The following is a 16,942-nucleotide window of genomic DNA, read 5'->3' as shown; positions in this document are numbered from 1 at the left end:
ATAACAGTGAGGAGAGAGTGTTTTCTAATGAGCTGTAATTGGGGAAGATCAGAGGCAGCAGAGTCGACCAGAAGCCAGCCAGGTACATCAATGAACCTTTGTTCTCCCCTGCTTAGGACAGAGAGGGACCGATGGGCCGACGCAAAAAGATAGAAAAAAACCAGGTAGAGAGAAAGACGGACGCGGACGGTGATGCGCAGAGTCGGGAGGGTCATACAGATGTGACAGATGACTGAAAGCAGAGGTGGCGAGCCAGCTGTCACTGCTGCAGGAGGAGGAGACTCCACACAGAGAGTCTCCCCTTGTCAGTCCAGATGAGCAGCGAGTAAACCAGCTAAATATGCTCTTCATTCCAGAAAGCAGCATTTGAACCTTCAAAGAAATGGGTCAACATTTCCAGAAATACCCTCATTCGCTTTCTTCCCGAGGGTTAGACGAGAAGACGCCGCTCCCGTGCGAAGTGATTTAAGCCAACAATCAAAAATATGAGGTATAAAATCACAACTTTTAACGAATGAGATGCAGCCCGTTTAGAGGTGCCGGCAGCCATATTCCGTTGCCTTTGGACAGAGCCGGGCCAGCTGTTTCCCCCCGTTTCCAGTCTTTAAGCTAAGCTAAGCTAAGCTAGCTGTCCCCCGTCCGTGGCTTCGTGTATAATGGACGGACATCTGAGTCTGGCCGAGAGTTTGTTTTCCAAAATATCCAGTTCCCTTAAACTAAGACGGATATTAAGCCGAAGACGAGGCACTTAAGTGCTTCAAACTTGCAGGGCCCCCCATAGGTTGACATGGGGAAAAGTTCACAACCCACACAGGCCAGCGCGGTCAGACCTGATCCATCTCCGATTCGGACAAACGCACACTGCAACAAATGCATCAAGAGTTTCTGATTTGATGGAGCAATTGCACTGAATTGTCCTTTCCATCAGATAGATTTTGTAACTGGCAATAAACAACTGTCTTTGCCGCAGAAGCTGACAGGGATTATTGCAGGTTTTAACGAGGAGCTAAATGCAAATGTGAAATTCAGTGCTGATTCACGACGTGTCACATTTAATTCTTAAATCGTAGCTACATAACAGTACGTGGATTACAGGTATGACTTATAAGAGTAATATAATGTTTTAATCCAAATTCCATCGACTCAGGGAAGGGCGCGCTGTCTGTGCTGCCAGCTCCTGCCTCGGCCTTCCACGGATCATGCTCTATAATAATTTGTGCCTTTTAAAATAAATGAGCTCTGCTCATGAGCCGAAAATAATCTACACAACACACATCATCTTCATAACAGAGGAATCTGAATTTTCATCAAGGAATGAAAGAATAAATGCCCTTTTTTTTTCTTAAGCTTCCTTTTTTTTTTCTCAATTCGTGTCCCTCTACTAAAACCGGGGTGTATGTAAGATATCTAGGACTACCTAATTCATATCACTATCACGATGAGGCGTCCTACTAGGCCATCTGGCAGCCATTATCCTTGAGGCTTGGAACATCCTGGCCAGTGACGCGTTCGTCCATATACCGTGTAGTAGCTTTAGAGCAGGTGCTGAGGCTACGGTGTGTGTGTGTGTGTCCTCCGCTCCCGAAGCTCAGGATGTTCCCTGAGGTCGAAAGTCTTAACATGCGGCATGTTCGATCTGCATCAGGGCCACGCTGACAGACTGGCAGACATGCGGCGGCTTCGGGAGGGAGCAGGGTGTCAGTTACAGCCGAAGCGACGGCGTGCAACGCGCACCGAAGCCGATTCGGGGCTGCTGTACCTTCACTTCTTCTCTCGCCAGGTGAAAGCAAACCACATTCCTCCGTGGTTTTGTCGCTGTCTCAGTGGACGGAGAGAATCTTATTATTGGCAAATAAAAAAATATTCAGACCTCCGCGAGATACCGTCTCATTTATATAACAGTGATATAAAAAAATAAAAATAAAAAGGCTCCTCGGCATCCGCTGTGTTCTTTTGTCTTTTTTGAGTTTCGTACTTTTGGTCTTAGCCTCAGTAATGACAAGCATATGTCTCTTCTGATGTCAGCTCTGCTCACCAGCACAATTTTGTGTGTGTGTGTGTGTGTGTGTGTGTGTGTTCTTGTAGTATCTTCAAAACGAGAGCATTTTCGGGAAGTGAGGCATTTTGTCCGGTCTTCGCTTCTTCAAAGGGCCGTTTGAGGGTTTCAGGAGTCACGTTAGAGTTAGATTGAGGTTAGGGAAAGGTTAGGGTGGTTGCCAAACATTATCCCTCTCCTCCACTCGAAGGGGGTTTTGCGGTGCTGCTCTTTTATTGACTCAACCACAAGAGGTCACTTGTCAGGAAGAGAAACAGTAAACATAATTTAGGCACTGAGTGTTGAACAAACAAGCAGTGCTGTGGTTTTCTGGAAATTCTCAAATAAAAGTGAAAGCCACATATTGCAAACGTAAATACTTGTAAAGGCTAAAGCCTTTGTCAAATCAGTTTTTTCTTTTCTAAGAAGTCACCTTCAAAACCCACAAAACTCAATCAACTGTAACGTAGAATTAAAGATGAGACGAGGGCTGATAAAAGGCTCCATCCATCCCGCTCTCTTCCTTCCCCAACATAATAGACCCCTCGCTCATCTCTTCACTTCTACTCCATCCACCTGCTATCCGTCTCTCCTGGCCTGCTGTCCTCACACGTTCTCAGTCTGTCCACACACACACACACGAACAGCGTCATCAGAGCGTTTTTCTCTCGCTAAGAGCCATAAAAAAACCTCCGAGCACATCCTGCACAGGACAGAAAGACACAAGGCAATCATCTGCCTCCGTTCTGCCACTTAAAACGACACAAAGACAACCTCTGCTCGCTTCCCTTGATCATGTCTTTATAAGGGCCTGGCTTTCCTGGAAGTCTCCTTCTCATGAAGCTAATCAAGACAAACTACTCACTTACACAGCTGTTTTTTCTTTACTTTGGTTCTTTTTTTTTTCAATTCATTTGTTTTTTTGGGAACCAGGAGTAAGAAGATATTCCATGGGAGCACCAGCAGCCCGCAGCGCGCGTTTAACTCCTGTCAGCCTTAGTGAAGAATGACAGCGAGGCTTTAATTTTGCATGAACAATGCACACACGCGCGCGCACACTTCAGGCACATGCGGGTTTTCCCAGCCAAATATGTGTCAGTCCCCGGCGGCGGAGAGTTGTTTCTTTCAAGACTGCAGTCATTAGTGGAGATATGTTTGCTGTTCTTGGGATGTACTTCAGGCACGCAACCACACTCTTGTAACTTTATACTTCGGAGGACCGTCGTTGACGATTGATTTTAATGCGTTCTTTATCCCCTGCACTTAATCAAGACGTGTGCTTGCCCAAACCTAACCACCATAGAGGTGGCGGATCAGAAAACGTTCATAGAAATCGTGTTGTACCAGTTATGTGGGTTGTTTTTGGAGGAACCTGACAAACAAAATGTTTTCTCTTCTCGAAGTGACGATTTATTTTTTACTTTTACTTTTCCAGCAAGGTATCGTTTTCCTTTTTTCTACGTTTCAGTATAAATGTTATTTTGACACCTGTCTGTCTTCTTGTTGACGTGTGTGGACATTTACGTGTGTGTGACTCCGTACCTCTAAATCGCCGCCCACATCTTCCATTTTTTTTTTTTTTTTCCTGGGGCCCGAGCAGTTCTGGTGTCGTGCTCAAACAACTGAGCCAGTCGGCACTTTGTAGGTGGGGTTAGGAGCGGGGGACCCCGTCTTTGCCGAGCCGGGGCCAGAGGTGCTACATCCATGAAGGCACCACAACAGTGGCGACCAGCTTGGATGAGATCCACCCAGGTGTACGGGCAAGTCTTCCGGAAATAATGATAATAAAACGGCATATTTCTTATTTCTCAACACCTCTCCTTGCGTGTACAAGCGAGTTTCATTGGCATAGGTGGGGTGGACAAAGTAATAGAAACACGCGTCCGTATAACGCCACGCAATTCAACAGCGCCAGGACGTGCAGCCTCCAAAGTGACCGTGGAGTCGAATCAACAGCTCTCTCTCTGAAGCAGTTTCAGCAGAAGCTGAAGATTACAACCTTTCTGAAGGGAGCATTTATCACGGGGCTGTTGTAAGAAGCTGATAAACAAAACGAAACAACATCCAGGACTTTAAAGGGGGGCATCAAAAATCCAGGAATCTTCTACCCTGCTGCAGGAAATGTGATTTTTCTCCCAGCAATAGATGGTTTTTGTGCATGACTACATGTCCCCCTATCACTGCCGTGTATCATTTGTGTGGTTTGTTTTGAGCAGTGGCGTTGGTCCGTGGTCCGTGTAAAAACCTCTCCGTTGACAGGTGTAATCTGTCTCTTGTTTTGTAGTTTGTTTCTTTTCTTTTTTTTTTTTCTTTTACACTTCGGAGCAGGCTCTTGACGCCTCGCGCTCCGCTCGCACATTCTGGCCGATTTTACAGATACGTTTGGTTTTTGCATCTGCTTCGACGGCGAGTGGCTGTTCAGCACCACGGCACAAGCTTGATTTAGCTGTGGGAGTTATTTAAGGACAAACATTCTTGATCTGGTTCCAGGGCCACACACACAATGCACTCTGTCCTCCAATTACAATCATTTCCTGCTGCCATCACCAGTGAGAAAAAAGAAAAAAGAGGAAAAATCCCTCCTCTTAAAGGCGAAGTCCACCCAATACGTGTAAGAGTGTGGAAAGGTTTCATTAATTTCTGGACGGTGATTGTCACGTTTAGAGAGAAATTAAAAAGCATGATGAAGACAACAATCGGGCAGATACAGAAGATCTGAATCCAACACTCAGGCTCCGGGTTCTGTTGGGTGCAATCACTGAGTGCATCTTTACTGGGTCGGCTCTGTGTGGTAATGACTAGCAGCCAAACAGTAATGGCTCATAATGATCCGAGGAAAATAGGGCAGCAATTTCACTTTTTGTTTTCGTACACGGACAAAAGTTCAAACCCCTCTTGTTGTTGTTGTTTTGTTTTTTTTGTTCCCAGTTTCTGACCGATTTCGATGCGTGTATTTGCTGCAGCTTCTCGAAGGGATCTCGTATTGTAGGGTGAGGAGGTGCAGTCTGGGACATCTCACACCAGATACAGAACTATGCTCTCAAGGCTTTTAGGTTGCGTAACTGCGGACGCGGAAAGTAATTAGGTACATTTAAATAGCCTCCATTTAATCGGATTATGACCTTCTTTCAAGGGAGACATGAGCACCTAATGTGTAGGTATGTCATTTAAAACGGACGACGCAGAAGCACATACATTAGACGACTGTGTATATGTAGATGGTCGATTTGGGTTAATACCACTAATGTTATCAATTTTCCAATTTTCTTCTTTCTTTCATTCGTTCTCTCTTTTTCTTTCGTTCTTTCTTTTCCTCTTTTCCGTGGCATACTTCTTTTTTAACATCCTGTCTTCTCTCTGTCCTTCTTTGTTTCCTCTTTTACTTCCCTTCCTCTCTTTTCTGTTTGCTTCATTTTTTTTTTTTAATCAGTCCGTACTAATTTCCTTATTGCTTTTTCTTGCATTTTCCTTTCGTTCTTTCTCACCTACTCTGTTTTTTCTTTGGTCCTTATTTCCTCCTTTCTTTCCTGTTTCAGTTTCCTCTTCATTATTACTTTCTCCCATCGTATTTACCTTCTTTCCTTTCTCTTCTTAATTTGTTTGTATTTTTTCCCTCTTTTTTCCTTCCTTCCTTCCTTCCTCCGTTCCTTTTTTCTTTGTCGGCTTCTTGAATTGATCCTAAAGTATGAAAATCTAAATGTCCAGTACCAGTCACCCAACATCTCTTCAGTCTGAGCACTTTTACTGTGGATACCACGTTACATTGTCCTGCTGATACCTCTTCCCTTTAACACAGTTCTTTTCCTTTTAATTAAGCACTTTTCCTATTATGGGAGTTGCTTCGCTGGAGGATTTGACCTCTTATTGGTCCTATGAAGATATGACCCCATCATGTTTTTCTCATTCTGTTGTGTGTGTGTGTGTGTGTGTGTGTGTGTGTGTGTGTGTGTGTGTGTGTGTGTGTGTGTGTGTGTTAGACAGTGAAGAAAGAGAGAATATGAGTTAATGGTTTTGTGTTTACATAAGATGCACGTTGGGACCTGTTTTACATACATTACAGCAGGGTGGCACAGAGAGGTCACATGTGTAACCATACACACACACACACACACACACACACACACACACACATGCACATTAGACACATGCGCACAATGGTAAGATAACCATCAAGACATTATTGTCTGTGTTGGGTTGTGATCATCTGGGTGTGTGCCTATAGAATGTGGTGTGTGCGCGCGTGTGTGTGTGTGTGCGTGTGTGTGTGTGTGTGTGTGTGTCCGTCAGCAGTGGGAAGCCAGTATCTGTACATTTGTAATTATACTCAGGAAATGTTTATTCATGTTTGATTGGGTGGGACCAGCCGGGACTCTGGGTACATTTAAACAAACTATTTCGACATCCTGTTTAAAGACGCTTTCAGGAGGAGCCGAGAGAGAGAAAAAAATCTGGCCGAGGTGGGCCGCCGGCTACTTATGTAAGACTCAGTTCTCAGGCCCCTTTAAACTGATACCAGACAGGAGAAAAGGAGCCTGAGGTCAGCTTTAAAAATACAGAGTGTGAATGTAGTCAGATCAGCCACAAATGCCTCCAGCTGCTGCGGGTGAACAGCTGAAGTCACTTAGACGAACTCGGGTCGGACTAATCAATCAGAAGCCATGTCGTAGCATATGCAGGTAGGATAAGAGCAAGAAACCAAAATGGACGTGGCCACTTGAAGGTTTCCCACCCCCAAAAATCTCTTTTCACTGCCCCCCCGTAGGCGTAAGAGATTGTTCTTAGCGAGGCACCAGCGCGAGCGGTACGGGGCGACGGACGCCGACCTTACCGGCTGGACTGGGGGAGGGGCTAGATACGACCAGCACTGACGCTATCAGATGCATCCCCTGGTTTCCGACTCAGCTTTCAGTGCGGATGGTCGGGTTTGTGTTAACAGCAGACTGACTCCACATCTGCATCGATGACAGGGAGCAGCAGATTAGACCGGTCACCTCCTCCGGGACAGTCCACGAACTTGTCTCTCGTCTAACACAAAGTATATTGTTTACACGTCCTGAGAAACTACACTGTACTCACCTCATTCATGCTGTGATCATATACTGTATTCACGGTATATTCTTGTAAATAAAATAAAAACATTGAGCAGAAAACTGTCTGTCTTACGATCAAGCTAAAAATATATAGTAGAAATATATATTTGTACAAATATTTCACACTGGGCAGTTTTCACGTAAACAACATATAAACTCAGCTGTATGTTTAAAAAGAGAAGAGCGACATACTGCAACATACCTGCATTTGTGACAGTAGAGTAGAATGGTCAACCATTGTGCTACAAACAGTGCGACAGTGAGCTAAGACCTGCTGTGACTGAGATCTCACTCGGAAATTGAATGCAAGAATCGAACTTAGCAAAACCGTGGCTCATATGTTACCTTCCCGGAAAATGATCCTAACGGGTTCCTGGCAGCGAGGAACGCAGATTCTAAATTTGGGGAAAAAATAAGAATCCGGTGTTGGATCAGCGCCCTGTATCTGGAGACAGTCTGAGCCGAGGTACCGGACTCGGTATCGGAAGGCAGAACGTCAGATCGCTGCATCCCCAGCTGCTCTGAAAAGTTTGTTACCCGTTCCACCACGAACGGATTGACGAGACGAATCCAACTGCATGCCAGAGTCAATACGAAAAATAAAGTCAAAATAAACGTCTTTTCCACCGTCGATCCACATGCTCGGTGTGTTCCAGACGCTCCGTGCTCAGACGGCTGTACGAAGAGAACTTTAACAACACCCGCACCAGCACCCGCGTGTACGCCAGTGTCCTATTGAGCCAACTCCCCAGGAGAGCATCAGTGTTATTGAAGGAACGCCGGGGATTTCTGCGTCGTGGCAGTTATACCCAGGCTACAGCGGCCGCCTGTGTGTTGTGTCCGGAGTGTGCGGCACGCAGCACACCACACCACAACACAGCTGACGTGTGTTGCACTCTCCGGTCCTCACACATTTTATTCAGTTTTGTCGGACAAAAAGTCTGCCCTCTGCGTATTTCGTCCACAAATGGTCTGTTTTAATTAAATTTCCAGAAAATGTACAATGCCAAGATCATATTGATCTAAAATGACATATATATTGTTCCATATTACTCACCCCTGTTCTGTACTGTTGAGGAAATCAGGGTTATACTGGAAGGCAGTACATTGTTTTAAGATCTCGTCACAATCCCAAAATTTCCGAAGAAACTGTGACGGGGAACAATTCTTGGTTTGGTGTGTTCAAAGAAGACGATTAAGACTCGTAGAAAATGATCACCTGCTCGCTGGCAGGGAGCAAACGGGAACGGTGCGAGGTTAAAGGTTTTAATGATGGTAGTACTGGCCGTTAAGGATGAGGGAGCCCCAGACTGTGCCTGGAGAAGGGAGAGATTTGGGGGGATGGGGGAGGTACAGTATGCACAGGAATGAATGAAAAGGAGAGGACAAAGTGGATGAAAGGAAGGATGAGGGGTAAAGGGATGGGTAGAGGGAACCATGAAGCAGGCAGGTAACTGGACAAAGGGAAGAGGCTGAGAGGACTGAGAAAGGGCAAATTGCGACTGAAGGATGAACATGCTCCTTCACAGCCTGGCTGAAGCCCATCTGTCGTGTTTCTAAAAAACACCTTTCCCCCGCAACTGCCACGATGAAGGATTTTCTCTCGTGTTGAATGTAGGACCTGGACCTGGAACTCAACAGGGACAGCTTTGAGACACGTAGCGCAGTCCGTCTGTCTGATTAGTCCAGCAGTTTACACATAAAACAAAAGGTTCAGTCTGAGTTATTCTCCTCGAGAAAACGGACTTTGTCATCTCCACGTACACAAACCCTCTTCCGCACTTTCTGTTTTTTGAAGTTCAGCCTTTGTGAACGTCTGCAGACCCTGTATACACCCCACGGAAGGGGGCTTCCCTCAATCCGGTGTAGACGCACCGAAGCCTCAGATCTGTGACCATGTGACAACGTGCGACATACACGCACATATGTACATACATACGTGTATATATACGTATATATACATATAGTCCATACACACAGTCTTTGTCACCTGAGCTGCTAACGGTGTGAACCCTGAAGCCTCACACAATGGCTCAGGGGGACTCCTCCTGGTTTCTTATATACGGAGCTGTTTATATCACACTCCCCTGAACACACACACACACACACACACTCTCTCTCTCTCTCTCTCTCTCTCTCTCTCTCTCTCTCTCCCTCTCTCTCTCTTGTTTCCTATATGAAGAAAGTGAGCTGGAATTCAGGAAGGAGTTCATTTTTCCTCTGAACCCATTTTCGGTACCAAGAGAATAGAGCCCGGAGGGTGCGGTATAGTGGGGGGGTTTTTTCGTTTTTTTTCTTCTTAATGTGTGTGTGTGTGTGTGTGTGTGTGTGTGTGTTACAGGAAGGGGACCTATGGGAGTGGAGACATTCAGTGTTGGTCCAGGGGGAGTCTGTGAGACATAAAATCCAAAATATATTATGCCGTTACACGTTGCGTAAATTTCCGCTTGAGTTCGTGGAGTCTTTCTGGAACTTTCGGATTTAGCTTCTCTCGATTAGAGCTAGTGATATGGACAAAATTGATAATGTACAAAACGTTATTGATACCGGTATTTTACAATGTTATAATACTATTCAAAAGTATTCAAGATTTCAAGATCATAAAAAGTCCGTCTCTTGCGTGTCGATAGTGTTTTACACTAGCAAAATTCTGAAAACACACGTCCCCGAGTGTGTAGGATCTCAGAATAATTTTATGTATTGCGATTAGTTGGAGACCAGATCAGATCCTTCGAAGCTTTAATTGTGTAGATATAAAACTTTCTTTTTGACATTAATTGATAAGGTTTTAAAATCTTTTTAAAGAATGAAAAATGCCCGTCACATTTTACCTGTGCATAAAGATATGTGTTGTACATCAGTGTGAACTGAACCACTGGTGGTTTTAGACTGTTGGTCGGACGAAACGAGGCATTTGAAGACATCACCTTGGACTCTAGGAACTTTTCACAATTGTCTGATTTTTCAATCAATTTTTTGATTTTTTTTATTTTGACAAAAAGTTTGAAAGATTAATCAAAAGATTAATCCTTAATAAAAATAATCCTAAATTGCAGCCCTAATCACCCATCAACACTTAAAATAGAAGACAGCTCCCCTGAATTATGCACCGCTTTCCCGTGGGTTTATATAAAATACAGTGGCAGCCACTGCAGTTGCACAACACATCACATTTAAAGCGAGGGACTTTCTCTCTCCCTCTCTTTCTCCAGGACCGGTTGTTCTTCGTGATGGAGTACGTTAACGGAGGTGACCTGATGTTTCAGATTCAACGCTCCAGGAAGTTTGACGAGGCGCGATCCCGGTTTTACGCCGCTGAGGTCACGTCTGCCCTGATGTTCCTGCACCGGCATGGAGTCATTTACAGGTAACCGAGCCAGACGTTCAGCAGGTCACCATATAACATGCGTTCAGGCCTCTATGGGTTGCTCTATGTTTTCCTTTGTACCGGATTTCTCCTTTTCATGCTGTGCTGCCACATTGCAGTGGGTCTAATTCTTTTCCACTGCACTTTTGCACCGTTTGGTGGAAGCGCGAGCTTTAAATCCAACTCCATGCCTTTAACGGTTTGATGTACTGCGAAGCATGGACATGCTTCTTATTTGATTCAGTACGTCCAGCTGAGACATGCGTCTCCATTACAGGGCAAATGAGAGAATTCCAGGAAAAAGAAAATAAACATTAACTGATACTCCCAGAATTAATGAAACATAGTAAAATTAGATAACTGAAGTGAACTTTACAGGAATCTGCATTGTGCCTTATCCTTTGAAAAGTTGTCGGGCATGAATATGCTGCTCATGTGGCCTAAATCTTCCACTGAGACACACATCTTCCACAACATTAAGCGTACTGCTCTGGACCAAGACGCCCCCTTGGTCTCATGCTTGTTTTGACTCGCGACGTTCACCTCTCAGTTCTCCGGACACTTAAAGCGGCCCTAATGTGTGTGTTTTCATGTGTGCGCCCCGGGCCATCCTGTCAGTGGCGCGTTAGCGGGTTTCACAGAACAACTGACTGTGTGATTTGTGATCTTTCTCGCTGGACTGCTCGACCCTAAGCTTGTCTGACAGCTTTTCTCAGCTGCTTCGATGGCTTCGACGCGGCGGTTGGCTGTAGAATCATCACATCGTCAACTCTCTGACCAGAAGCAAAACCGAACTGACAGGTGATCTGAGCAGCAGATGTTGGTGTGAAATCGAAAGTGAGGAACTATCATAATTAACCTCTGGGTGGAAAGCAAACAGTCTCGTTAAGTCTTAGCGTTCTGTGTGCACAGCGTCTTTTCATTGCCATTGTCTTCTCAGACAAACATTCAGGGTATGAAAAAAACCATATGACTCAGCAAAAAAAAAAAAAACACACACACACCTCCACAGGCTATTGTTGACTATTTTGACTGTTTTTGTTGCCATAACCTTGATGTTGCTGAAGTTTGTGCCGCGTGTTTCCTCGTCAGTATCTGTCGTTCCTCCCAAACGACACTATGATCACTTCCAGCCAGTGGTGGCTAGTGTTGATCTGTTGGTCCACCACTTTTTCTCCAGACCGAAATATCTCAGCAAATACTGGATAGATTTTCCTTGAATATTGTGCAGACATTTATAGTCCCCAAAGGACGAATCCTGCCGACGTTGGTGATCCCCCTGCTGTTCCTCGAGCTCCACCATGAGGCTGACAGTTGTGGTTTTGAGCGAAATGCTGATGGACATTCATAACCCCGGGCCTGCAGGATGAATCATCATGACTTTTGTGATCCCTTAACTTCTCATCCGGCGCCATCATCAGGTTAAAATTTCAGTTTGGCCAGTACTTTGCTTTATGACCAAATACCTGCAAAGCTAATGACCTTCCCATCAGCCTTAGCTGTGAAATGACTTGAATTTGTGCCTAAGTACATCGTCGTAGAGCTGCTTTTACTGGTTTCGACCGGTTCGATTGGTCAGGGTAAAATCCCTGCACTCGCGCGCTGATGCACGTACGTGTTACCGTGGTTACCAAATGATTTTACGTGAATACAAAGTACATCACATATGCAGATCGATTATACGATCGCTTCCTGAACGGTTCATAAACAGCAGATGGATTTATTAGTAATGTATTTATGGAGTTCTTGCTAAAATCACAAAATCCTGTGGTTGGTCTGTTTGCTTTCAGACCAGTAACAAATCATCAGGAAGTGAGGTAACCAGTTTCGTCATCGCCACCTTTCAGCATTGAGCTGTGCAATGAAGTTCATTTTAAATATAATAAGTAGCCAAGGTGAAATACGGAGTAAATAAAGTTGAGTTTCTGTCATTTTCTAACTTGTATCAAGTTGCACAGTCCTTGTGTGTCAGGGTCAGTCAAGAGAGATCAGGCCTGAATCCTAAACCCGCATGATTTGTGAACATGCATAACCGTTATAGAGGGGTCAGGCTGCGTAGCTACCGTTGGTTCAAATCCCTCGTGCAATTGACTGACAGAGGAAAAGCTTATTGCACACAAAGGGATGTTCGTCATCAGGCATTTGTGGCGTGTTCTCAATCACAGTGAAAGACAGGGGCTGAATATTCTTTTTCAGGTTAAATATTTTCTTTGGTTATGAAACTCGAACTTGTTGACACTGGAAGTGCTCTGTGCTCGTCCGCAGGTCAGGATTACCTCATCTTCAGGTACTGTTATCTGTCTGCGTGCCACCCCTCAGTCATAATACGATTGTCAACCGCCAGCAAACACACGGTGGGTCCCACAAAAGCGACACGCAGCTCGAATCATAACACCATTGTGATGGATGTGGACTCAGCGTAGGTTCAGGCTGTTTGCTCCCAGAAATAATTGTGATTGAACAAAAGTGAGTTCTTCTTTCCGGTGTTTTCTCTCCATGGATCTGAGGTTTGACACTGTTTAGATTCTCTCCTCGTGCAACTTGTGTGTGTGTGTGTGTGTGTGTGTGTGTGGGTGTGTTCACGCCGTACCATCTGTCGCATGTTAGGAAGAGGAAGGCTGAGGACAGCGGCCATATTTTTACATGATGAAGATCAGCAATAAAGACCAATGACAAATCAGGTTTGTCAGGTCTGTCTTGATGTCTGACTGACGGAGAGCAGTGTCAAGCAGCGTCGTTGTTTTTAACAGCCCGCTTAAAGGCACAGCTGTCTCACGCCGATGCTTTACTGAGCTGATTTTACCCAAATCAGCCAACCAAACCTGTGGGCCGCTGATTCAAAGACTAACCACGCAGACACGCAGTCACCAGACTGAGGAAACAGGCTGGGAAGTGATGGAAGATGAATGGTGTATTGTTATGTGTCCAGAAATTGAAGGTCAGTGGGACGTGACAGAAGATGGTAAATTCCCCTTCCACTTTGCGTATTACTCATTTAATCGCTTTCTCTCAGTTATTCTTTCTGTGTTTTAGTTTTGTTTCCTAAAACCTAACAGGGAAGTGCTTGCTGGGAGTGCGCCCCCCCCCCCCCCCCCAAGTACAAACTCAAACCCCCATCTGATCAAACGACTGAAGAATCACACAGTAAATATTAATATAAACTCAACAGGAGAGTAACTAATGAATACAATGGTTAATAACAGTTTCCCAGCAGTTGAAACAGACATACTTGATGTAAATCCTGTTATTTTGTTGCTACATAGATTTATTTCCCCCAGAGGCTTTAATAAAGTCTCATTTTGTTTTACCTGGTCAGGATATTGCCAGGTATGTTTTTCTTAGTTTTGGCCTTTAGTCTGCATGAAACACACCCAACATCAGCCGACTTAAAGGAACAATGACAACCTACCCAACAGTAGCCAAAGACTGTCAGAATGAATGATCTGTCTTCATGAGAACTGTTTATCCTCTTTAATCCAGCCGGTGGAAAGAAACCAAAGTTTATTTATTATATTTAACAACTGCTTTATGTAAATATGGCACTCTCAAGAATCTTTAAAAATATTTTACGTTTATAACGTTAGTTTTGGAAGTAGATGAGCAACGATCAGCCTAAATCTGGAAACGTTAAATCAGAAAATTGGAGGGGAATATGTGTACAAAACCAATTGTGCTGTGTTAGGATTCTGATGGATGATGGGGAAAAACCCCCATTCACACACAAACACAAGATAAAATTGCCCCAAAGAAGAGAGTTGGTTGATTAGTTCACTGATCATTAGAGAGACAGCGAAGCTAAGTTAGAGTGTAAGCTAGTGTTGCGTTTTTCTTTTTTTGTGACTAAGATTTTATTTATTTTTATTTCAAGAAATGTAGTGATGAAGGTACGAAAAAGGAGCTGCCATGAATCAGCTCGAGGAGTAAAACCGAGAAACATCCCCGGTGCACCTGCCAAGATGGAAACCAGGTTCCACGGTACAATGAATAGTTTGACCGTGAGTGTCACAAAACAAAAAACGGACACAGTATATAGAATGTAAAGCGCAGATATCCAAAACATAGAGTTCATTCAACGGAGTATGTATACGTGGAAAAAAATTGGAACACGTTATAAGATACGCTGTAAATAGCATGAAACACAAGCAAGACGTTGCATAAAATCTCGAGCCTGACACAGGATAAAATCACAAAAAGCTTGTTTAACTTAGTTCCATAGTTTACAAAAAGAGGAAGTGAATATAAATCTGCATTTTTTTCGTTGTTTTGGCTACGTGATCTCAGAGCAACAAATGCCCAGTCCCGCTGGTGCCTGCTGGACCAGGACTCATTGTTCTACCCAGTTTCTATTCCAGTGGTTTTATTAATGAAGAACTGGGTTATACTCATACAGTTTCAACAGTGTGAATGTGTGTGTGCGCTTCTGTTGGTTGGCATAATTTTATCCAAATCAGTCGTCAGGGTTAAAGCCGAAAGCCCTCGGCTTTGTTTTGGGTCTGTTTTTTATTGGTTTTGGCCTGATAGCCACGTTTTGAAGTGATACTCCACCCAGAGTCTGTCTTCGGGTGGGATGGTGGGGGGGGTGCGGCGTCCTTCAGAGGCCTTTCAACTGCACACGCTCACTTTTTAAGTTGTAAATAGTCATTTTCTAGTCAGGCCATATCACATAAATGTCGAAATGCGCCACCGTGTTTTACGTAAAGGTATATTTGTTCCTGCTCACCTCCAGGAATAATTCATTTCCACTCTGAAGTTTAAAACGTAGACTGCCGCTGGCTGGTGTTCAGAAACATTAAAATGAATGGTTCAGTCTTTCAGCTTTGTTCTCTCAGTCACGCTGTTTTGATAGTGAATATTAATATGTCAGAGGTTGGCAGGTTGGCAGGGACAGCACACACACACACACACACACACACACACTGCGTGTTAATTCATGATGGCTGAGTTGACTGAGGTACCTGATTCTCTCTCTCTCTCTGTCGCTGACCCACTTTGTTGACCAGCAGAAGATGAACAACAAGTGTTTTGGGAACATTATGTCCCCACCCCACCCCACCCCCCCCACGCACAACCACCACCTCTTCCTCTCCTCCCTCCTCTCCGCCGCCTTCCCTCTCCTCGCCACCCGTCCCTCCTCCACCGCTCCCCCGATGCTCCTCTTTTTCCCATCGGCCCCCAGTCTACGCGCCCAACACCATGAACCTCCCGTCCCTGAAAGAAAAGGAGAGCATTCTTAAGCAGTAGCACACGTTCTTCTCTTTCCCTTCCTTTCAACTTCCCTTCCCCTTTTATCGCAGTCCATGAGACCAAATATGAGGTGGTGTTTGGATGTGATGCTGGTGACAGAGCAGGACCGGACTGGTCGGAGACCACATCCATACATGCAAGAGTGTGTATACAGGACTTAAGCAGAACATCAACACACAGTCTGCGGTACAGTGGTTGGTACTAGGCCTGGGTTTCAAACCTCAGGACAAGATGAAGTAATGAATTTGAAAAGTTGCCTTACTTTTTCAACGGAACAGTACATTTATTAGAAAAATGTGTTTATATTTCTCAAAGCATGATATGGAAAAGTACAGTTTTTGTATATGCACCAAAACACACGTGTTGTATCGTCACAAGTACTAAAAAAAAAAAAAAGAAACTTATTGTTGATGTTACATGTGTATATACCAAGAGGAATAGTTTTGTGAGCTGGGGGATATAACCAGAAACAGATATTGTGTATATATAGAACATATTTAAGTGTTGTAGCAGTAGTGCTTATTAAATGACATGATGGATGGTTTTAATCCTGGGAAATTCAACACTAATCAACATGAACAAAAGCAGGTTCACTTCTGAAGCGGGTTTTGGTGAATGTTAGTTTCATTTTCCAGTGTATTAATATCAGTACATGTGGTCACACAGAAGAGGGGATGAAAGGATGGAGGGATGGAGCTGAGAGAGAAAGAGGGGGAGAGGTTAGCTGTCACAGTGCACAGGGGTTGCCACTGAGGACGTAATGGAAAAATCACTCAAGATTAACATGAAACACAGGAAATGCTCTCAATCGACTCTGATTGCCTTATGTGTGTGCGTGTACTGACACAGCTGATAGAGCTGCTGCTGTTTATTGACAGGATTTCTTGAATGATATTAAAGCTCCTCTAAAGTAACATATGAAGGTGATTTCCCTGACTGTGGGAACACAGTCACCGTAGTGTGAAATAGAAGCCGGATCAAATCCGCTGCGGCTCGAATTGACTGAAATTGGCCATGTTTTATTCATTGCTCCCTGTCAACCACGAATCCACAGACTGCATTTCTTAGATACATTTGGACAGAACCGGTCAGCGGTTCAGCTGATACCTAAACCAAACAGGATGTTCATGCACCCACGACCCGCCGGTGTGATAATCTCCTGACATTTATCTTCATATTCCATTGGTCCTGTACGTAGTCGTACTG

The 16,942-nt window shown here is 44.4% G+C and overlaps 1 protein-coding gene across 2 annotated transcripts in view; it reads left to right on the top strand.

Moving 5' to 3' along the window:
• LOC120796188 (protein kinase C epsilon type-like) overlaps window positions 1-16,942 on the top strand; it is a 73,416-nt gene that overhangs the window by 45,302 nt on the left and 11,172 nt on the right. For both annotated transcript variants that reach the window (XM_040138666.1, XM_040138667.1), the window contains exon 11: window positions 10,338-10,492. In XM_040138666.1, coding sequence (XP_039994600.1) covers window positions 10,338-10,492 — 155 coding nt within the window. The remainder of the gene's footprint in view (window positions 1-10,337; window positions 10,493-16,942) is intronic.

Source organism: Xiphias gladius, chromosome 11 (genome assembly GCF_016859285.1).
Source record: "Xiphias gladius isolate SHS-SW01 ecotype Sanya breed wild chromosome 11, ASM1685928v1, whole genome shotgun sequence".
NCBI lineage: Eukaryota > Metazoa > Chordata > Actinopteri > Istiophoriformes > Xiphiidae > Xiphias > Xiphias gladius.
Note: the sequence above shows the minus strand (reverse complement) of the source record. Positions and strands in the feature narration are given on the sequence as shown.